The 23,337-nt window shown below is 38.9% G+C and overlaps 1 protein-coding gene across 2 annotated transcripts in view; it reads right to left on the reverse strand.

The window, feature by feature from the left end:
• Positions 1–391: 391 nt before the first annotated feature.
• The window catches only part of senp2 (SUMO specific peptidase 2), a 90,007-nt gene continuing 67,061 nt past the window's right edge, over positions 392–23,337 (reverse strand). Inside the window, exons 12-17 of one of the 2 annotated variants that reach the window (XM_039756349.1) lie at positions 16,901–17,032; positions 15,313–15,516; positions 15,022–15,101; positions 4,322–4,406; positions 4,125–4,220; positions 392–2,150 (exon numbers count right to left, since the gene is read on the reverse strand). In XM_039756349.1, coding sequence (XP_039612283.1) covers positions 2,088–2,150; positions 4,125–4,220; positions 4,322–4,406; positions 15,022–15,101; positions 15,313–15,516; positions 16,901–17,032 — 660 coding nt within the window. In that variant the 3' untranslated portion in view covers positions 392–2,087. The remainder of the gene's footprint in view (positions 2,151–4,124; positions 4,221–4,321; positions 4,407–15,021; positions 15,102–15,312; positions 15,517–16,900; positions 17,033–23,337) is intronic. The other variant, XM_039756351.1, reaches the window with a different exon arrangement.

Here is a 23,337-nt window from a genome sequence, read left to right on the forward strand (position 1 = left end):
CTCACTAATTAGAAAATAATGAATTAATTAAATAATTAGAACACCCGGTAAAAAACAGAAAGAAAATCAAGATGAAAATACGGTTAAAAAAAGCATTATTCCCATATAACTGCTGGGTACATTTTAATATATATTTTTAATATATGTCATTGGTTCAGCTCAGGCTGGAAGGTTGGGAGACAAGTCAGAGAGGCGAATTTGCATTGGTTTGGAAATGTGGAGAGGAGAGATGCTGGGTATATTTGGGAAAGGATGTTAAGGATAGAGCTGCCAGGCAACAGCAAGGCCTATGGATGTAGTGAGAGAAGAAATGCAGGTGATGGGTGTAACAGAGCAAGATGCAGAAGACAGGAAGACATGGAACAAAATGATATGCTTTGACAATCCCTAATGGGAGCAGCCGAAACAAGAAGAACAAGAAGAAGAAGTCTATATATAGTAGTACACCACATGGAAAGGAGTGCATTCTTCAATATATATGGTTTTCATCCAAATTCCGGGGATTTGAGTTCTTCCATGAGTCGACACCAGACAAGTGTTGTCCCTAGTACACTCTTCTCTAGAAATTTGTGTAAGAATGGCTGCTTCCCCCCACATAAAAGATATTTTTTTACTATTAAAATATATGACAGTTCTTCTTCAACATAAAAATCACATTTGGGAATTCCACCGCATCATAATTACATAACATGCTAATAAACAAATGATGTGAAATAGGGCACTTTCAATTACAAACGTATTTCCATGTATAAATTATCAGCAATTCAGTTTTCATCATTAAAGTGCAAAATAAAATTAACAAATAGAAACAAAAGCCAGTCTCGGAGTGTTTTAAAAATGGCATCATGGGAGCACTGGTGACAACAACTAAACAGCCTAGTGTTCACATGACTTGTTACGTTCAGATGGCATTTGTATAATCAACGCCTCACAACAATGTTCTGTACTCATGTATTTTTAAACCAATATCTAAAATGAACAGTTCAACACCATTTTGAAATCCTCATACTGTATTTCCTGTTATGTCTGTAAATGTTCTAGCAAGATGCTAACAATGACAACACCCTCACTTTAGTGGGAGCCTTTAATAACTGTGCTAAAGTTATAAGAAACACAAACACTTGCACTTGACTCCTAAGCTAGCAGTAAAAACTCTTGGCCGTTCATGTCTGAATCGGGAGTTTCAAAGACAAATCACACATACACCTGATTAGTAAGCAGTTGTGTATTCAAAAATAAAGACAGTAGTGCAGATATGAACTATTTAAAACAGAGTATATATAACAAATAAATTACGTACAGTGTACCACCTCAATGCCGTTTAAAATTAACACATGCCATGATCAGATAATCAAAACAGTGAATTAAAATATAATGCTCCTGGCTGTTACCTTATAAAAGCATGACTCCACGTTTAGTCTATATATGTTTTTCTGAATAAGAAACAAGCATTATTCCAGTTTCTTTCAGTTTATTTTTTATAAACTTGTACACATTTACATTTTTGTAAATAGGTCACTTATATAAAAAACAAACCAAGCCATTACTTTTACTTTTATCTTTATCAACATGGCTGCTTGGACAGAACAGTGTTTGAACATCTTTTTATTAAAAAGATATTAACCTCTATAGACTGCCACAGAGTGCAATGCAAACTTATTTGCAAATGCATGTTAAGTAGTGAATAGCAAGGTTATAAAAGTCCCAGAATTCCTGTCCTTGGTGACAGTATAAAGTTTACTAACAGATTAATGTAATCTTTTGTTCAAATATGATGCAACAAAAATGAAATGATCTATTTAAGTTGCATTTTTTGCACGCTTAGATAAATACTATATACACACAGTTTCCTACCATGCTAGTTTATGTACAGGAAAAACAATTCATAGAGCAGCAAATTTCTTGAACTTTAAAAAACTTTTTTTTCAATACTGTAAGGTTTGCTGCCTAGAGGTACCAATCAAAAAAAGAAGCAAATTGTGTTATTTAGACTAAAAAAGTCCAAGTAGGGGTTAAACAACTAATTCAGTATAAAGGCTGAGGTATTTGCGTTGCAGTCCAGTGCAGTCTTCGGACTGCTCAGTCTATTACAGTAGCTTCTGATTTAGAATTTCCCACACCATTCTCCTTCGGAAATAAGGCATGTTTTTCTGCAAAAATAAAATTATAATAAAGTATACTTCACATAGATGAAACACATGCTTAAACTTCTAAAACAAGATAATTTTGTTAGTTTTCTTTAATTGACTGTAACAGGATGATAATTTAATCACTTGATTAAATACTTCAAAAAAGTAAATCTACTAAAACCAAAGGATTGGCCATTATATTTGATATTATAACATTTAGTAATTATTACTATAACTAATAAGATGAAAGGTATATGAACGTGCAACCAAACCATATCTTCAAACAGATGCATACTGCAGTGGCTATGAAGTATTCACTCTTTATACATCCTCATATTTTATCAGTTTACACCATGGAACCATTATGCATTTACGGGTCTTTTTCTGCCACTCATCAACATACTCTTTCACAGTGGGGAAAAAAAAGAACATTTATCTAAAAAAATTAAAATGGAAAACAAAAAATAACTGATGGCATAAGTATTCACACCGCAGAGTTAACATTTGGTAGGATAACCTTATGAAGGAATGATAGCTGCAGGTCTCTTTGGACAAATCTGTATCATCATCATACATGTTGCCAATGAAATGTTTTTCTCCACTTCTTAGCAAACCGCTGAAGCTCCATGATATCAGATGAGGGCTATTTGTGAGAACAGCCTTTTTTAAGTCACTCCAGTATGTTTTTTGGTGAATGACAAATGGTCATTGTCCTGCTGAACATGAATTGTCTTTCAAGTCTCAAGTGTTCTTATGGACTGCAGCAGCTTTTTGTCCTGGAATTTTTCTGTTTTTAGCTTCATCCATTTTTTCCTTCTAATTTTTCTTGTCCCCTCCACAAAAAAACATTCCTAAAGTATGACGCTGTCAAAACTACGCTTCAGTGTATGCTTATTCTATGTGTGATGTGTTAGGTTTACATCAAATACAGTGCTGAGCTGAGCTTTGAGGCCCAAACTGTCGAGTCCTCGTGTGTTTGGACAAACTCCAGCTGGGATGTGACAAAATTTGTTTTCAACAAAGATTTTATTCTTGCCACATTTTCATATGAGTCATGTTTATGAAATGTATGGGCTATTGTCTCGGGCACAGTTTCTTCCATCTCTGTCATGGAGGACAATAACCAGGGCCTCTTGGGACCCTCCCTTACTACGGCTACAGCACTCAGTTTTAGAGGATGACCAGTTCCAGGCAGATTCACTATGTTCCATACTTTCTCACATTTTTAAAGATGGGACTCGCTGTGCTTCAAGGAATATTCAAAGCCTTGAAAAACATTCTAATTACCTTGCCTTCACTAGTACTTCTCAAGAACTCTCTCTTTGGTTTAATGGTGTAGTGTTTGTTTCTCTGGAAATAAGAGGGTGTAGTTCCTCAACACAGGTAAGTTATACTGGAAACACCTCAACAGCTCTGAGGTGGATGGACAGTAATTATGTATCTTAGAGAAAAGTGCTAGTTGCATCCAAGATAATTTAGGTGTGTCAAAGCAATGGGGTAATTAATACTTTGCGAGTTACTTTTCTGTTTATATTGTTCATTAATTTAGAAGAATGTTTTTCACTTTGACATTTAGTGTACTTTGTATTAATGAACAGTAAATAACCATGGTTCAATGCTGAAACATAGCAAAATGTGAAAAGGGGCAAGAGAGGACGAATAATTTTTATAGCTATTACATCACTAAAGTCATTCAAAAGGGGAAATTCATATGTACTCGATGACCAAAAGGATAATTCAAGTACATTTTTATAATGACATAATAATTGTATGTTAAAAAATAAACATGAATTAAGCAAAATAATCAAGTAATACAATGTATTGTATAAATATAGTGTCCACCAATTATAAATGTGTTAGCAACCGAATAACTTAATGTATACATTAGAATTGGAATACAGTTTCTCATAAAAAGTAAATGTAATTTATTTTCAAATGTTATTAATAAAAATTTTTGTTCTAGAACTACGAAACAAAGACATCTCAGTAATATACCTGTGTAAAGTTTATGGGCTTATCTCTTGCTATGTAATCAGCGTATTTGCAAGCAAAAACACCACAGTCACTGCCATTCATCTGTTGGGGAACCTCCTAAACAAACAAATAAATAAATAAGTAAACAAAACATTTCTGCATTAATGATAAAAAAGTGGTCAGCAACCTAGGCTTGATATTACTTGTTTCATACATACGCCTGGTTTTGCACTAGTCACAGTCCATTTGTAAATGTGCAGGTCTTCCTTTTTCTTGAATTTATATTCTTCTTTCAAGTAATGCCTTATAAAAAAAAAGTAATAAAATTTGATATGACTGAACTTTAAGCGGAACAAAATTATTTAAACAAATGGTGTTCAGATGAAACATCCATTATTAAAATGTGCTGAAAGAGAGCAGATTTTCAGGTTATTGGTAATTAAACAATTAATTAATAAAATGGAGCCAAATGTATCCAAATGTACAAAAAAATTGAGAAAACACTACTGGAGTTTACTGTGATCCTAACAGAAAATAAAAGTGCCCTTGCACCCAATTTTCTCCCCAGCAACAGGCCACCATTACTTACTGAGCCATCTCCCAAAAAACTGCCTAGTAGATGTGTGTATTTGTTCAGGGTTTTAGTAGCTTCACAAAATAGCGTACATTCTGCCGCCTTATTGAAAAATATTCTGCATGGCAAAATATATATATATTTTTTTTTAAATCTTCCGGCATATTTATATATATATATCTATATATATAATTCACTAAGGCAAGACAACCATGAAAAGCACGCCGGAAGGGGTGTGGATTCACTAAGCCGCCACCAAGTGAGACACCTATGGCGCACACAGGAAGGAGCCACGCCCACCAACTCCAAGACCATTGGATACGACGACAACTCGCAGGGCCACGCCCAACTGGGACGCGACGACACAGAAAAAATGGCGTCATTTATGTTCGTCTGCCGTAGAAGCCACATGCAGTGCAGGTCAGGTTAATGTCATGTACCTCCAAGCTACGTTGACTGTTCATAGAGGCATGTTTCCCGCGGAGGTGAATCGCCATATGCAGCGTGTGAAACGGTTTGCGAGGGGTATCCCATGGGATCCTTAAAACAATCCTTTAAAACTGAGGTTAAAGCACAATGAAGGAATCAATCTTTAAAAACCAATAAGCCCTGTGCCTCTGTTTCATTACCGTCTCACCTGCTTCACCAATGCAGGCCCTGCAACACTCGAGACGCTCTGTCAGCAGCTGACCTTCTCTGTGCCTGACCGGTTCACACAGAGGCATCGCCAGAGACAGACAGAGGCACACACACAGGCAGCTGGTGGGCGGCTCTCTGTGAGTTTCTCTTGCGAGCGGACACATGACCAGGCGGTAGGGTTACCACTTTTAATACAAAAAATAAGGGACGCGCAATTTCATTCTCAAATACGGGACGATTCCGTATTTTAAAGGACGGGTGGCAACCCTACAGAACGCTCTCCGACAAATTGTGCAGTTGGCTTGATAACAATTTCCGCTAACACTCTGCAGCCAAGTATTTGTTTCCTCCCACTCTCTGCGGTATTTTTGCAGCTGCTTGTGTTTAAGCTCTGAAACTTTAAGACGCGGGGGTTACCTGGAGAAGCATCTGCCATTTTTTTAATATTACTCTCTGCCAACACTTTGCAGACTCTACTTAAAAGACCCGCCCTCCTCACTGGACAGTTAAAAAGACCAATCAAACTAACGATGACATCAAGTATTACCCAATCAAAAGTAGGAAAGGAGGCATCTTCATAAAATGTGTGTGGGATGATTTGCATGAGACGCTGCTTTAAAAAAAAAAACGATTAAAAAAATACGGGACAAAACCCGTCCCGTATTGATTCAAAACGGGATGCGCAATTTCATTCTCAAATACGGGACGATTCCGTATTTTAAAGGACGGGTGGCAACCCTACCAGGCGGTGTGTATGCTTCGAGAACGAGGCTGGTCGCGGCTTGCGACCGGGCACATGTGCAGGCAGTGTTTATGCTTCGAGTGCGACAGGACCATCTAGGAAAAATCATGTCGCGGATGTGATTCGCTGTATGCGGCGTGTAGAACAGTTTGCGAGGGGTGTCCCTGTGTCTTTCCAGAAGTGTTCAACCATCAATAAATAATTATGCGGCGTTTGTTATGCCGCGGGTTCACTATTGTGTTGTATTTTGTACTCTCCAGAGTTCCATCTTTTCATTCACTTACTGTTGTATTCTCACACTAACCTGTTTTAGACAACCGTGTCTTTCCAGAAGTGTTTACCATTCAATAAATAATTATGCATGAAATTGAGCGTGTGTCTAGGCGTGGGTAAGCTGTTGAACCCCAGTCGGGCTGCAAACCGTGGAATTGCCACTAAGTGCGACTCATACGCTCCCACTGTTTTCGTCCCTACCCTTTGTACACACCCCCCTCCCACACATTGACTGTTAATAGAGGCATGTTTCTCACGGAGCTGAATCGCCATATGCAGCGTGTAAAACTGTTTGCGAGGGTATCCCATGGGATCATTAAAACATTCCTTTACAACTGAGGTTAAAACACAATGAAGTGAGCAGTCTTTAAAAAATGAGTTTTCGGTTACGACGCACGACTGAGTGCAGCATAGCAAAGTGTTGTACACGCTACATACAGCAATTCGCATCTGCGACAAACATGCATCTTCTTAGATGCTCCTGCACTTTGTACACACCCCCCTCCCACCTCGCTATGCCGCACGGACGATTGTGTGTTGGTTCGTTCCGTGCATTGTTACAATGTTGCTTTTCTTGCTGATTTATTACATTACCGATACGCCGCGGGTTGGCTAGTGTATACATATATATATATATATATATATATATATATATACATACATACATACATACATACACACACACATATAAAGTTAGGACCATATATATTTGGACAGAGACAACTTTTTTCTAACTTTCTTCTTTCAACTCAGATGCAGTTGAAGTGCAGACTTTCAGATTTAATTCAGTGGGATGAACAAAAAGATTGCATAAAAATGTGAGGCAACTAAAGCATTTTTTTAACACAATCCCTTCATTTCAGGGGCTCAAAAGTAATTGGACAATTGACTCAAAGGCTATTTCATGGGCAGGTGTGGGCAAGTCTGTCGTTATTTAATTATCAATTAAGCAGATAAAAGGCCTGGAGTTTATTTGAGGTGTGGTGCTTGCATGTGGAAGATTTTGCTGTGAACAGACAACATGCGGTCAAAGGAGCTCTCCATGCAGGTGAAAGAAGCCATCCTTAAGCTGCGAAAACAGAAAAACCCAATCCGAGAAATTGCTACAATATTGCAAGTGGCAAAATCTACAGTTTGGTACATTCTGAGAAAGAAAGCAAGCCCTGGTGAACTCAGCAACGCAAAAAGACCTGGGGCCTCATGTATAAACGGTGTGTACGCACAGAAATGTTGTGTAAGAACTTTTCCACGTTCAAATCGCGCTGTATAAAACCTACTTTGCGTAAAGCCACGCACTTTTCAATGGTACCTCGTACCTTGTTATACGCAAGTTCTCCACTTGGTTTTGCAGACTGGCGGCATCCAGCATCAAAGCAATGCTACTGTTCCTGTGTGGTTACACCTTATTTTCCTGATGTGGCTTTATAAATACACTGAAACTAACCGCATATTGTGTATTAGTGTAACACATCTGATTGAAAATTAACTTGTAACAATATAATGGTCCAGGGAATAGCCATAGTATTGCAAATACCATAACTGCTTTAGCGTTGTTACTCTCTTCTTCCTCTTCCTCTTCTTCTAGCTCCTCCCGTTAGGAGTTGCCACAGCAGATCATCTTTTTTCATATTACTCTCACTGCACCACTCAGAGTAAATATCACTGTATCTGAGTGTGAATCACAGCAGCAGCTGATCGGAAAGAGAATTATCGGTATAAAGCTTCAAGCACACGCTGCCTTAGCCATGGCAAAACGTTTCAAAGCCTTTCCTGTACGGACGCGTATTTACATATGATGACAATATCATTTTTAAGGTGAAATGCAGCAAAATATGTTTATAATATTATACAGATAAAACTTTAACTTCATTTAAATAATCAATATTCTTCACTGGAAGTGTCGTGAAGGATAGAATAATTAAACTTGTACTACGAAGATATTTCAATGTTTCTTAAACGTTTTGAAGAATCGGCGCTCTAAGCTTACAGATGGCTTAACTTCTATTACAGAGCTGATTGTGTGGTGATTGGGTATTTGGGGAAAGAAAGGCAAGGACTGCAGTAGCGGCTATGCCAATATATGTTGAATATAAAACAGAAAGAGAAAATAACAACACAGCTAAAAACGCAACAACAAATTTCGCAAAAGTTAAATGCTTGTGTCATGAGCAAGAGGCGGCTATGCAGTGTCTGCAACGGACATGGCCATCCACCGTGCATAAGCTACCTTACTGACATTGGCGGGCGAAGGAGCCACCGATTCTTCCTCTGCCCAGTGCTACCACAAGCCTAGAGCCGCCCCTGAGTACTGCTGCAATAAATTATTTAATCGAAAGTCGCTTACAATCACTGCGCCGTGAAACACGTTTAATAACGTGCTTTAACTCCTATCATCATAAAAATAATATCACGTATACATCTCAGTATTTTAGTTATTCAGAGAGCTGTAATATCACAAATGTAATGGATTCTGTGTCCAGTTGGAGGAAGAGAGCCGGTTTGAGAAGCAAGTAGGAATTCACAAACATAGAGTACATAGAAGATCAAATACAAAACAAAGCATTTAACGTGCTACTTTAATTACGATGTGATTTGAGAAACTGGTTAATTAAACGATTTTAAGATGAAGTTTATGATGTTCTACTTTAATGACAAAATAAACTACATGATTAAAGTGGAAATGTCGAGATTGAAGTTGACATTTCGTGCTTTTCCCCACTGTGTGCCTTTTTTCTCTGTACCCTAATAAGCTTTCATATGACACTCAGACAGTGGGCTACAACTCGCCTTTTCACGGCGACTTTGATAAGTGTCTTCTTTTTTATTTCTGGCACTGTGCGATTTTGTGAACGTGAGCTTTCAAGTTTCTCCAACACGCTATGTCACTCGATCAACTTCCTTTTGTTCATTATACCACGGTTTATTTGAACAAATAGTATGTTTTTCCTTTGCCTCCACTTGGTATTCACTAAAATTCTTATATTTTCCCCCGTGCTTTTCCCATTGTCTTTTCACAGAAGGCTGAGCTTAAGGGCGATTTATATTCATTTTCATATTCAAAGAGGCGTAATTCTGGGAGGAGTTGGGGCGTTACATAAAGCGCGTGCCGCGGCGTTACTTTTCACGCTGATCAGGATTTATGTAGCGGAAGAACGTGGAAGTTGGAGTACGCACAGATTCCTACATCTGGATTTTTCTGTGCGTAAGCACATTTCGGCTTTTGTGCTTGCGCCATGTTATAGTGCGAGTTCTACGCACACCGTTATACATGAGGCCCCTGGACGTCCACGGAAGACAACAGTGGTGTATGATCGCAGAATCATTTCCATGGTGAAGAGAAACTCCTTCACAACAGCCAACCAAGTCAACAACACTCCCCAGGAGGTAGGTGTATCGATATCCAAGTCTACCATAAAGATAAGACTGCATGAAAGTACTGTAAATACAGAGGGTGCACTGCAAGGTGCAAGCCCCTCATAAGCCTCAAGAATTGAAAGGCTAGATTGGACTTTGCTAAAGAACATCTAAAAAAGCCAGCACAGTTCTAGAAAAACATTCCTTGGACAGAGGAAACCAAGATCAACCTATACCAGAATGATGGCAAGAAAAAAGTATGGAGAAGACGTGGAACAGCTCATTATCCAAAGCATACCACATCATCTGTAAAACACGGTGGAGGCAGTGTGATGGCTTGGGCGTGCATGGCTGCCAGTGGCACTGGGACACTAGTGTTTATTGATGATGTGACACAGGGTAGAAGCAGCCGAATGAATTCTGAGGTGTTCAGAGACATATTGTCTGCTCAAATCTAGCTAAATGTAGTCAAATTGATTGGGTGGCATTTCATGATACAGATGGACAATGACCCAAAACATACAGCCAAAGCAACCCAGAAGTTTATTAAAGCAAAGAAGTGGAAAATTCTTGAATGGCCAAGTCAGTCACCTGATCTTAACCCAATTGAGAATGCATTTCACTTGTTGAAGGCTAAACTTCAGACAGAAAGGCCCACAAACAAACAGCAACTGAAAGCCGCTGCAGTAAAGGCCTGGCAGAGCATTACAAAGGAGGAAACCCAGCATCTGGTGATGTCCATGAGTTCAAGACTTCAGGCTATCATTGCCAGCAAAAAGTTTTCAACCAAGTATTAGAAATGAACATTTTATTTCCAGTTATTTAAATTTGTCCAATTACTTTTGAGCCCCTGAAATGAAGGGATTGTGTTAAAAAAATGCTTTAGTTGCCTCACATTTTTATGCAATCAAGTGAATTAAAGCTGAAAGTCTGCACTTCAACTGCATCTGAGTTGTTTCATTTAAAATTCATTGTGGTAATGAACAGAACCAAAATTAGAAAAAAGTTGTCTCTGTCCAAATATTTGTGGACCTAACTCTGTGTGTCTGTCTATATATATATATATATATATATATATATATATATATATATATATATATATATATATATATATATACACACACACATAGTGCTTTCCACAATTATTGGCACCCCTGGTTAAGATGTGTTCTTAAGCTTCTAATAAATTCTTTTTTTTCCCCAAAAAATATAGGCTTACAGCACAAAAAAAGAAAAATCCAACCTTTAATTGGAGTACATTTATTCATTGGGGAAAAAAAATCCCATATTAAGAAATACATTTTTTACATGAAATCATGTGTGCCACAATTATTGGCACCCCTAACAGTTACTATAAAATAAATGTAATTGAAGCGTTTTTGTAATTTCTAATTTATTTTTTAAAGTTGATCAGAGTAAATTGTAACTTTTAAATAGTAATTAATGAATTTCTTTGTTCCTGGGGTATAAATATGACGTGACAGAGTCCTATTGCTCTTAGCCACTCTTCAACATGGGAAAGACAAGAGAACATGCCATTCAAGTAAGGCAGATGTATGTCGACCTTCAAAAGTCAGGTAATGGCTGCAAGAAAATAGCTCCTCGCCTAAACCTTCCTGTATCTATAGTCAGAGGAATAATAAAGAAGTGTAAAACTACAGGAGCAGTGACAAACAAGGCTGGAAGAGGACCCATGTTTATCTTGCCACCATGCACAATGAAGAGGATGGTAAGAGAAGTAAAAAATTCTCCAAAGCTCACGGTTAGAGAACTGCACCAAGGAATGGTATCTTGGGGTCACAAAGTCTCCATGCCAACCATAAGACGCTATCTCCATGACAACCAGCTGTTTGGGAGACATGCAAGGAAAAAGTCTTTTCTCACCTACAATCACAAACGTAAACGTCTGTAGTTTGCTAAGCGCTGCTGGGGCTTCTAATGGGACCGTGTGCTTTGGTAAGATGAGACTAAAATTGAGCTTTTTACCAACAAACATTCTAAGTGGGTCTGGCGTGAATCCAAGAATGAGTATGCGGAAAAGCACCTCATGCCCACTGTAAAGTATGATGGCGGATCTGTGGGGCTGTTTCTCTTCCAAAGGCCCTGAGAACCTTGTTAGGGTGCATGGCATCATGAACTTCTTGAAATACCAGGATATTTTAAATCAAAATCTGGTGGCCTCTGCCAGAAATCTGAAGATGGGTCATCATTGGGTCTTCCAGCACAATAATGACACTAAACACATGGCAAAATCTACACAAAAATGGCTCAGCAGACACAAAATCAAGCTCCTCCCATGGTCATCTCAGTCCCCAGACCTCAACCCCATTGAAAACCTGTGGGGTGAGCTGAAGAGGGAAGTGCATAAGAGAGGACCCAGGACAATCTAGAAAGATTGTGCAAAGAGGAATGGTCAAAAATCCATGTCGCTGTATTCTCCAACCTTGTGAAATGTTATAGAAGAAGATTCAGTGCCGTCTTGTTTGGCAACAGTTGGCCTTGTTCAGGAATCTCTACAACCTTGACAACAACATCTGGAAAACTTCTTACTCTTGATAATGCAACATATAACTGACCGTGGCTGAATACTGGTTCTGGCAAGTAAATGCCAACTTTTTCTAAGGTATGCTCTTCTGAGTCTTTCTCTTTTAGCGTTTTATGACGATCATTTTCTTTTTCTTCAATTGATCTATTTAATCGCATTTTTCTTTGTCTTTCAGCCTTTCTTTTGTTGATGTTTACTTGTTGAGCTGACCGTTCTTCCAGGAGATGTTGCTTATATAGGATTTGATTGTTTGGCTTTTGTCCGACTTGACGTGTCCTTTTTTTTGGGTGGCATGTTGTTAGTAGATACGTCTGTAATATTTTCTCCTACAGTAATACTGGCTTGTATGTGGCTGTAATATGAATCACTGTATTGTGTGTCATTAATTTTCTCTCAGAGTAATACTGGTTTGTATTTCTGTAAAATGCCTGTAATTTTCTCTGACAGTAATACTGGCTTTGATGTCCATAATATGACTTTAATTTTCTGTCACAACAGTGGGCAATCAGCAGAGTGTCCCCAGCAACTGATGTAATGTGTGGCATGCTGCTTATAATTGTGCCTGTGGCATCTCCCCAGCAAGTACTGTGCAGTTCTCCAGCAAGTATTTTAATCTGTGGGGGCGTGCAGCTGATTATTTAATGTGTGGCGTCTTCCCAGCAACGGATTTTCTGTGCGTGGTTGCGACTACCCAATCAGCACTCTCCCCAGCAATGGTGTCCTTTATTTCTTATCATGCGTGGCCTTGGCAAGGCCATTTCCTGTGTGCCCAGCTTCCAGTGTGTGTGCTTTATTTGCTTATCATGCGCGGCAGCGGCTAGGCCATTCACTGTGTGCATCCACGGTGCCGAGTGCATGGGCGGGGCACGGTGCGATGTGCGGCGCGGCCCGCACACTTAACCAGAAGACACACACGGTCACCTGGACGCACACAGGGGTTTTATTAAAGAGAATATATATATATGTGTGGTGAGTGGCAGGGGGTGGTACCCAGCCAGGATACCCAGAAGAGGAATTACGCCTCCTCCGGACCACGAGGGGTCAGCCAACCTGGTTGGTATCGGAACAGAACACGGGAGCTCAACCAACTAGGGGCCCGTGGTCACTGCCATGGGGCACCTGGATGCCGGAGAAGCCCTGGATATCAGCACTTCCGTCACACCCGGAGGTGCTGGGGGACGGAAAACCAGGGACACCCGGAGTGCTTCCAGGTGCTCAGCTGGCACTTCTGCCGCACCGAGAAGTGCTGGCGGAAGTTCATCGGGAGGCACCCGGAGCACGTCTGGGTGAACATAAAAGGGACCGCCTCTCTCCATTCATTGGCTGGAGTCGGGTGGAAGAGGACAGAGCTCGGTGGAGAAGAGTGGAGGCGGTCACAAAGAGAGGCATTGTTGAAAGGCTTGGACTGAAGGGTGCTTGGTGCAAGGGAACTGGGTTGTGTGCTACTGGACATTGTAAATATTAAGAAAATGTTTAATAAGTGCGTGTGTGTTGATAAATCATTGGTGTCTGCCTGTCTGTGTCCGGGCTGCTTACCAGAATACACACACACACACACACACGCACATGCACACACACACCTGTCTATTATAAAAGGAAATCCTGGGACAAGACTCAGAGATAATTTCAACTCCTGCGAGAGAGAAGTTCAGATCCAGCGAGATGAGACTTTTTGCCAAGAGATTTTGACAAATCCCACCCTCCTCTCAAACATTTAAAACCACAACCATGGTCCACTCACTTCTCATTCGTGTGAATGCTATTGTCAGACACAGTCCCTGCGCTTTCAGCTGAAAGCGGGGTCAGAAATAAAAGACAAAGAGTTGAAGACAAAATAGAATGTCGTAAAGTGGTTCAAAAATGTTGGCGTGATACACATGCAGAGCAGGTTAGAGATTATGAAAGTACTAAACTTCAAAAGTCTCAAACACTGATAGTAAAGATTGCATTAGCACTAACAAATGGAAATTATTATTTGGTGAAATAACGGAACAGTAAAAAGATATGAGAGAATATGTGGAAACAGGTGATATAACAGAAGTATGTAGATATTGTTTGGCTTTAAACTTTAAGTTGGAGACTTGTAGATCATCTAATTCATGTTGCCATCAAGGAAAAGTAGTACTTCTTCCTAAGGAAGAGGTCTATCCGCGAGAATTAAAAGATTTGTTGTTTGGTGAAAGTGAAGTCCACATACGTGAACGGCAGAGATGTGAAGTAGTTGGCACATAGTGTAGGCCGGGGGGTTGGCAAGCGAAGCGACATAGACACATATACATATATGTGTGTGTATACACAGTGGTGGGCAAAAGTAGGTTTACAGTTCTTTGTATGGAACAAGACATGCAGGTTATGATTATTACTACATATTTGTTCACTTAAGATGTATTCAACTTATTAACTCAAAATAATGTCACAAAGACACAGTGTACTTAGGTGCAATCTGGTAAGTGCTCAAACTGTCGGCCTCATATGGTACTTACAACAGTAAACCTACTTTTGCCCACCCCTGTATATTTTTATATTATTGATGGTATGATAAGCTATTCCACCATCATTCAAAGATACTTCTAACTTTCTCTTTTAACAGTCAAATAATTGGAGTTTACAGATCATGAATGCAGCATATTTCCTACTTGCATGGTCATCTTTTTAAGTGGCCGTTTTCGTTTTTATATGCAATGACAAAATTATATTAAACGTTAAACAGGTAAATATCACCATTATTCTCTCCAAAAATATCCTGCATAAAAGTCATCATTAAGTGAAGGGAATATATCAGGACACTTACAATAAAATCCAACAGATGTCATCATTTCTTCTGTATGTCGAGTCATAGTATTTTACTTCTTTGACTCTGAAATCTACTACCTGAAATTATAAAATGGGAAGCCTGAATAAAAGGATTACTTCTCAAGGCTTAAAATTTAAAATATAACAGTTTTAATACTTATTTATAATTTTAAAAGGCAAATAAGGGTATTTTAAAAAGTACAGTAGCAAAACCCTTCTTGTTAATCTACTATCAAGGCCAATCTACATTAAGATACCCATTTAAAGCAACTACTCCAAATCCACTTACAGCCAAACACCAGTGTACACCCAAGTGAAGAGGCACAAAGATGACATCTTTCTCAAAAATATCCATTCCTTTGGTCCACCTTCTTACAGCCTGGTAACCCCCAGCACAGAGTTTAGGAAAGAAGAAAGTATTGAAAGCATAGACTTTCAGTCCACCTTCTTGTTCACTGCGAGTTATCAAGAGGTTCATATAGAAGTTTATCACCTATAAATTTTCAAAATCAAAACATATCTTGATAAGCAATGCAATCAAACCTATTAACATTTGTCTTTTCAACACAAAACACATGTTGCTCAAATATAATGCAGCTAAAAATAGAAAACAAGAAATCTGTTCAGGGTTGCATCATTGCACATTAAATCTACTTCCCTGTCACTGTAAGGATGGAATTTCAAATTCTCCCCATGCCTGCTTGGGTCTTCCTGCAATAATCCCATTGACATGCTAGTTAGGTTTGCTGACAGTTACAAATTAAATTAATATGTGAATGGCTTCTGCAGCAAACTGGCACCTCCTCCCAGGCTGCTTTCTGCTTCACAGCCAAATGTTTTCTTTTAGAATATGGCTGTCCTGAGAAATACAGCAATGGACCAAACATTGACTCTCATACTAGTCACAATGGGCTCACTCCCCTTATTATTTCTGGTTATTATTTTCAAGATGGTTCCTGACAAGCTTAAAGCAGTAGTCCTAGTAACTTTTTGAAACAGGATGTTTGTTCACCTACAAATAATGGTAAAAACATCACAAATACAGTGCCTTGCAAAATAATTAGTTCACAAGTCATCACTGATCTGTGGACTTCAAAAGATACATACCCATATTCCTCCAATATGTAATTTCATTGACAACCGAAGTGTCCAACAGTTTATTTTTAAAGCCAAGTTTGTCAAATGTATATTTATAAAAAAAAATAAAAACTCCAAAAACATTTCTCAGTGTACATCCCCATCCTTACTTATTGTCATTATTTCTGAGTAGTGAAAAAAGAACGAGAATGCAAGCAGAAGCTTGAGGTTCCTATGCAAGATATCAGAGCTCACTCTCTGTAATAAGGTAAAGAGCTCAATAATAAAGGATTACCTCAGAGTGGAACTACTGCTCTTCTGAATCAAGTGGAGCCTTTTGAGGTGTTTTGGGTATGTAGTCTAAATGCACACTGAGTGCTTATCACATAAAGTGAACAAGGCATGACCCACTGGGAGATGACTCGGGACATGGAGGACTAAATTTCTCTGCTACCTTGGACATCCCAGAGGTTGCAGAGGATAGGGTAACCTGAACTGCCTAGCTCAGCATGATGCTACCAAAACCATCATCAGGAAAAGAGAGATGAGAATGATGATGGTGACTGTCCACTGTGTCTAGCTGCTATCACTGCACATCCAAGTGTGGAAAAGTTGAGGTCAGTGATTTTATCAGTTGTAATTAATTTTACCTATATAATTACCATCATCTAATAGCAGACCACCATTGGAAAATACAAATTTAAAAGCAACAGAATGATCTTCACATTATCCAGGTGATTATGTCAAGAGTTGCAACCTTGTTTGGAGCAATAGGAAAATGGATTCTGTACTTTTTATACCTCATCGTTCAGCCACCTCTGATGACCCAAGGTTTGGAGGTCTCTGCAAGTTATTCTTTGTTTGAAGGCACTGCTGAGAACTTCATCAGGATTACTGTGACTCAAAGCTTTCTGAACTTCATCTTCCATATCCTTAGAAACCCAAGTAGAAAAAAATATTTCTGAATTATAACAATCAGTGATTACCTCAACTACTGTAAGAATGGCGCTAGCTGAGGATGGAACCAATGAAGGACTACTATATACTGAGTACATTTAATTCACAATATAACTGAAGGCGAATTAATACTCTGCCAAACTGAGCAATTTGAGCTCGCAAGTTAGAAACTTTGTGAAAGTTATGATTCTCCTGTTTAGTGTTACCTCATACTGGGCTAAAAACAGAAGGGGATTTATGATGAATCCTGTGATGCTTGACAGATAAATATCAATACAGTGGAACCTGGGTTCACGAACGTCTCGGTACATGTACAAATCAGTTTACGACCAAAAGGTTTGCCAAACTTTTGCCTTGGTTCACGACCACACACTCGGTATACGAACAAGCCAGTTTCCCTTTCGGTTTGTGCGCGTCGATGATTCCCGCACGTGTTGCATTGTTCTCGGTCAGACGTGCGTGCTTGCATGTGCGTGCATGCTTTCGCTGTGAACTCTTTGTGCTCTATTACATTTCCCTTCCGGTTCGTACATGCAGATTACTGTATTTAAGCACGTGTTTAGCCACTTCTTGTTCATTGTTCTTAGTCAGATGTACGTGCTTTACCTGTGAACTCTTTGTGCTCTACAGTATTTTGTGTGCTTTTGCAGTTAACCATGGCTTCTAAGCAAGTGAAGAGTGGTGAGAAGAAAGTCTTGAAGAAAATTGAAATCGAAGAAAGAAATTATTGAAAAGTATGAGCGTGGCGTTCGTGTTACTGATCTTGCTGCTGAGTCAAGAAGTCAAAATCTATGATTTCGACAATGCTAAAGCAGAAAGAATCTATTAAAGCAGCTGATGTTGCAAAAGGAGTTACAGCGTTAACCAGGCAGAGGCCAAAAGTGCTGGAAGAGGTGGAAAAACTGTTGCTAGTGTGGCTGAACGAGAAGCAACTTGCAGGGGATAGCGTAAGCGAGGCGATGTTCTGCGAGAAAGCCAGGAAGATTCATGGAGATTTGCTGCAAAACTATCCTTCTATGAGTGGTGAAAGTGAGGAATTTAAAGCCAGTAGAGGATGATTTGAAAAGTTTGGCAAGAGAAGTGGCATTCATAGTGTGGTAAGGCATGGACAGCCTGTTAGTTCCGATGCTGAATCTGAGTAAGAATTTGTGAAAAATTTCACAAAATTAGTGGAGGACGAAGGCTACATCCCGCAACAAGACTTCAACTGCGACGAAACCGGATTGTTCTGGAAGAGGATGCCAAAGAGGACCTATATTACCGAGGAAGAGAAGGCTATGCCCAGCTATAAACCAATGAAGGACAAGTTAACTGTTTTGCTGTGTGCTAACGCTAGTGGCGATGTAAAAATCAAGCCGCTACTCGTGTACCAATTTGTAAACCCTCATGCTTTCAAGCAGAATAATGTAAACAAAGCCAGACTATATATATACACACACACACACACATATATACATATATATATTATATACTAGCAGAATACCCGCGCTTCGCAGCGGAGAAGTAGTGTGTTAAAGAAAGTACGAAAAAGAAAAGGAAAAATTTAAAAATAGCGTAACATGATTGTTAATGTAATTGTTTTGTCATTGATATGAGTGTTGTTCTCATATCTATCTATCTATCTATATATATATATATATCTCTCTCTCTCTATATATATATATATACCGCTTGGCTTGGAAGTAGTGTGTTAAAGAAGGAAAGAAAGAAAAGAAAGCGTTTTGAAAATAGCGTAACATGATTGTCAATGTAATTGTTTTGTCACTGTTATGAGTGTCGCTGTGATATATATATATATATATATATATATATATATAAATACCACCATACAGCTTGGCGATGTCATGTGTTAAAGAAGTTATGAAAAAGAAAAGGAAACATTTTAAAAATAATGTAACATGATTGTCAAAGTAATTGTTTTGTGTATTTGGTGGCAGCGTCACAGAGTTCTTTTCGTCTAGCTGCAACAGAATATGTACCACGACGTCTGACACGCCTCCTTTTTACTGTTTTCTCACAGCTTGGATTGCTGCTGTCATACACACACACACACACACACACACACACACATACATATATATATATATATATATATATATATATATATATATACACACATACATATCATATATATATATATATATATATACACACATACATATCTATATACACACACACATACACATATACATATATATATATATATACATATATATATATATATATATACACTATCTACATCATATATACATGTATGTATGTATGTGTGTGTGTATATATATATATATATATAATCTAGATAGGGTGTGTGTGTGTATATATATATATATATATATATATATATATATATATGTATATATATATATATATATATATACACACACATACATACATATATATACACATACATATACTTGTGTGTATGTTTGTATGTGTCTATATGTGTGTGTATAGCTTTGGTCACTGAGTGCAAGGGAAAAATAATAAAATATAGTCTATAAGTTATTAAACAGTAAAACATTAACGTTTTAAGAAGTACAGGTACATTGAGCACTACTGGAGTGGTTCGGGTAAACTACATTTTAAAGACTGTGTAACACAACAGGTAAGTAACTAACAGCAGCTAAAATGTATATGGATCATCTCTCGGTAGTAGATCCCTTTTGAAAGGCTACGACGGCTGTGGTATAGAAATTACATTTTCTATGTGAGCGTTCAAATTTGTGCCTCTGGTAATGTGCCTTACCGGCATTTAAAGAAAATTAGTTTTGTGTCCTCTGCAGTGTTAAGAGAAAGGCTTTGGTTTGGGATAAAAGGAAAAAGGTGTAAAGAAAGGAAAGTTGCCTTTTTTTTATATAGTATAGAGAGATGTGTTAAGCTGGCGTTATGATGCGCCTTTTGGGGACAGTCGCGGTGGGTCTTGTGTAGACTGGTGAGGCGTCCCTGCCATTAATCGGCTGTGATGGCACTGTCAGTCCTCCACTCGTGTGTGTCTTCATAATCCGAGCTGAGGACCTCATAATGCATTATCGTGCAAAAGAAAGTGTGAATCGCCTTAATATTATTTTGCCGTGGTGTAGAAAAGGGGTCCGTGTTTGCACTTGTCTGGGCTATAGCGCGGGGAGGATGAAAAAATTAAAAGTGCTCACTTTGACTTAAGGCAGAAGCGTCAGCGTCTCAAAGGCGGCACAGCTATGCGCAGCGCTGGCTGCTCGACTTTTGCTGGGCAGGAGACCCCTTTTGTACACGTTCATGATATCAAAAGTCTCAGCGCTCTTTGGAGGTCATTCATATATTATATATATAGCAAAATACCCGCCTTGCAGCGGAGTAGTAGTGTGTTAAAGAAGTAATGAAAAGAAAAGGAAACATTTTAATAATAGCGTAACATGATTGACATTGTCATGAGTGTTGCTGTCATATATATGCCTGCCTAAATAAGTCACCCTGCTTGCTCTTACTTTTTACCGTTCATTTAATCATGGCTAGTGGCGGAAAAATTATAAAATGGAAGGAGGATGGCTTTACCAAAACAATTATTGATGGCGAATCGATTATTCATAAAGCTTGAATTGGTGATCTGTTTTCTGTGTTAACCTCATATTTTTCATACTTCTTCTCAAACTAAGGTGGTGCGAGGGTAAAATGAATCGGGATTCGCTGATCAATGTAATCGGTGTACCAGGAAATCATGCATTGACAAAAGCTCCCCTTTGCTTGTAATGCAAAGTGTGATTAAATGCATTATTTTTAGCAGCGTTATGGAGCACATGCATGAAGCTTCTCAGCTGTGCTTGTGCTAAGAAAAGGAAAGATTTTAAAAATAGCGTAACACGATTGTCAATGTAACCTTTTGTAAGTAGTGCCTGGAGGATTCAGTGTGGAGAAACTCTAGAGACAGCGTGTGTATTAACTTGTGGATTTTTCTGTGAGTATTTGGTGGCAGTGTGGCGAAGTTGCTTGGAAGGCGGCGTTAGCGAGCTCAGCTCAGAGCGAAATGAGATGAATGGGAGGGAGATGATGGCGTGACTCCCCACCTTAACTGTCAATCCCCACAAACACAGTCTCGGAATTTGCATAAGCACACCCCTTCACCTACAATTTTAACTTAGTTACAAAGTGATCAAAACTCTCGTTTATATCCTCGTCCTCTCATTAAACTTGTATCCCGCATTACCTGTGGGCATGTGAAGCCAGCGGTAGCCTGTCTATGAACTTAATTTAAAGTTTAGGTTTACACCTTGCTTTCTTTCGAGGTAGCAGCACTCATGAATATGGTAGTATATGTCACTTTCTTCGCTTCTTATTGTTTTGCTGCCTTCTCAATTATATAATGCATGTTTTCTTAAGCGCTTTTTGGAGGTCTTCCTGGTTTTCTACGCACTGCGTTGACAGTCAGTTCCGCGTGATTACGTGGGAGGCGTGATGATGTCACCGCGAAACTCCGCCCCCGTCTTTCCAGCTCAACTCCATTACAGTTAATGGAGAAAATACCTTCCAGTTATGACCATTAGGCAGAATTTCGAAATGAAACCTGCCCAACTTTTGTAAGTAAGCTATAAGGAATGAGCCTGCCAAATTTCAGCCTTCTACCTACACGGGAAGTTGGAGAATTAGTGATGAGTGAGTGAGTGAGTGAGTGCTTTGCCTTTTATTAGTATAGATATATATACTAGCAAATTACCCGCGCTGGCGAGATAGTGTGTTAAAGTAATGAAAAGAAAAGGAAACATTTTAATAATAACGTAACATGATTGACATTGTCATTGTCATGAGTGTTGCTGTCATATTACACATATATATATATATTATATATATATATATATATATATATTACATATATATATATATATATATATATATATATATATATACATATATATATATATATATATATATATATATATATATATATATATATATATATATATATATATATATATATATATATATATATATATATATATATATGGTAGGTTTATTTCAACAGTGGCAGATTGCACATCACAAGGAAAATCGAAAAAATAACTTTATATATATATATAGAAATTGATTTGCATTTCATTGAGGGAAATAAGTTTTGAACCCCTACCAACCATTAAGAGTTCTGGCTCCCACAGAGTGGTTAGACACTTCTACTCAATTAGTCACCCTCATTAAGGACACCTGTCTTAACTAGTCACCAGTATAAAAGACACCTGTCCACAGAATCAATCAATCAAGCAGACTCCACACTCTACAATATGGGAAAGACCAAAGAGCTGTCCAAGGATGTCAGAGACAAAATTTGTAGACATGCACAAGGCTGGAATGGGCTACAAAACCATTAGCAAGAAGCTGGGAGAAAAGGTGACAACTGTTGGAGCGATTGTTCAAAATGGAAGGAGCACAAAATGACCATCAATCGACCTCGCTCTGGGGCTCCACGATCTCACCTCGTGGGGTGTCAATGGTTCTGAGAAAGGTGAAAAAGAATCCTAGAACTACACGGGAGGAGTTAGTTAATGACCTCAAATTAGCAGGGACCACAGTCACCAAGAAAACCATTGGAAACACATTACACGCAAATGGTTAAAATCCTGCAGGGCTCCATAGGAGTCCCCTGCTCAAGAAGGCACATGTGCAGGCCCGTCTGAAGTTTGCCAATGAACACCTGAATGATTCAGAGAGTGACTGGGAGAAGGTGCTGTGGTCTGATGAGACCAAAATAGAGCTCTTTGGCATTAACTCAACTCGCTGTGTTTGGAGGAAGAAAAATGCTGCCTATGGACCCCCAAAACACCGTCCCCACCGTCAAGCATGGGGGTGGAAACATTTTGCTTTGGGGGGTGTTTTTCTGCTAAGGGCACAGGACAACTTAATCGTGCATTAACGGAAAATGGGCGGAGCCATGTATCGTGGAAATCCTGAGCGACAATCTCCTTCCCTCTGCCAGGAAACTGAAAATGGGTCGTGGATGGGTGTTCCAGCACGACAATGACCTCAAAACATACAGCAAAGGCAACAAAGGAGTGGCTCAAGAAGAAGGCACATTAAGGTCGTGGAGTGGCCTAGTAGTCTCTCGGACCTGTAATCCAATAGAAAACCTATGGAGGGAGCTCAAGCTCAGAGTAGCACAGAGACAGCCTCGAAACCTTAGGGATTTAGAGATGATCTGCAAAGAGGAGTGGACCAACATTCCTCCTAAAATGTGCGCAAACTTGGTCATCAATTACAAGAAGCGTTTGACCTCTGTGCTTGCAAACAAGGGTTTTTCCACTGAGTATTAAGTCTTTTTGTT

This window comes from Polypterus senegalus, chromosome 6 (assembly GCF_016835505.1).
Source record: "Polypterus senegalus isolate Bchr_013 chromosome 6, ASM1683550v1, whole genome shotgun sequence".
NCBI classification, from domain to species: Eukaryota; Metazoa; Chordata; class Cladistia; order Polypteriformes; family Polypteridae; genus Polypterus; species Polypterus senegalus.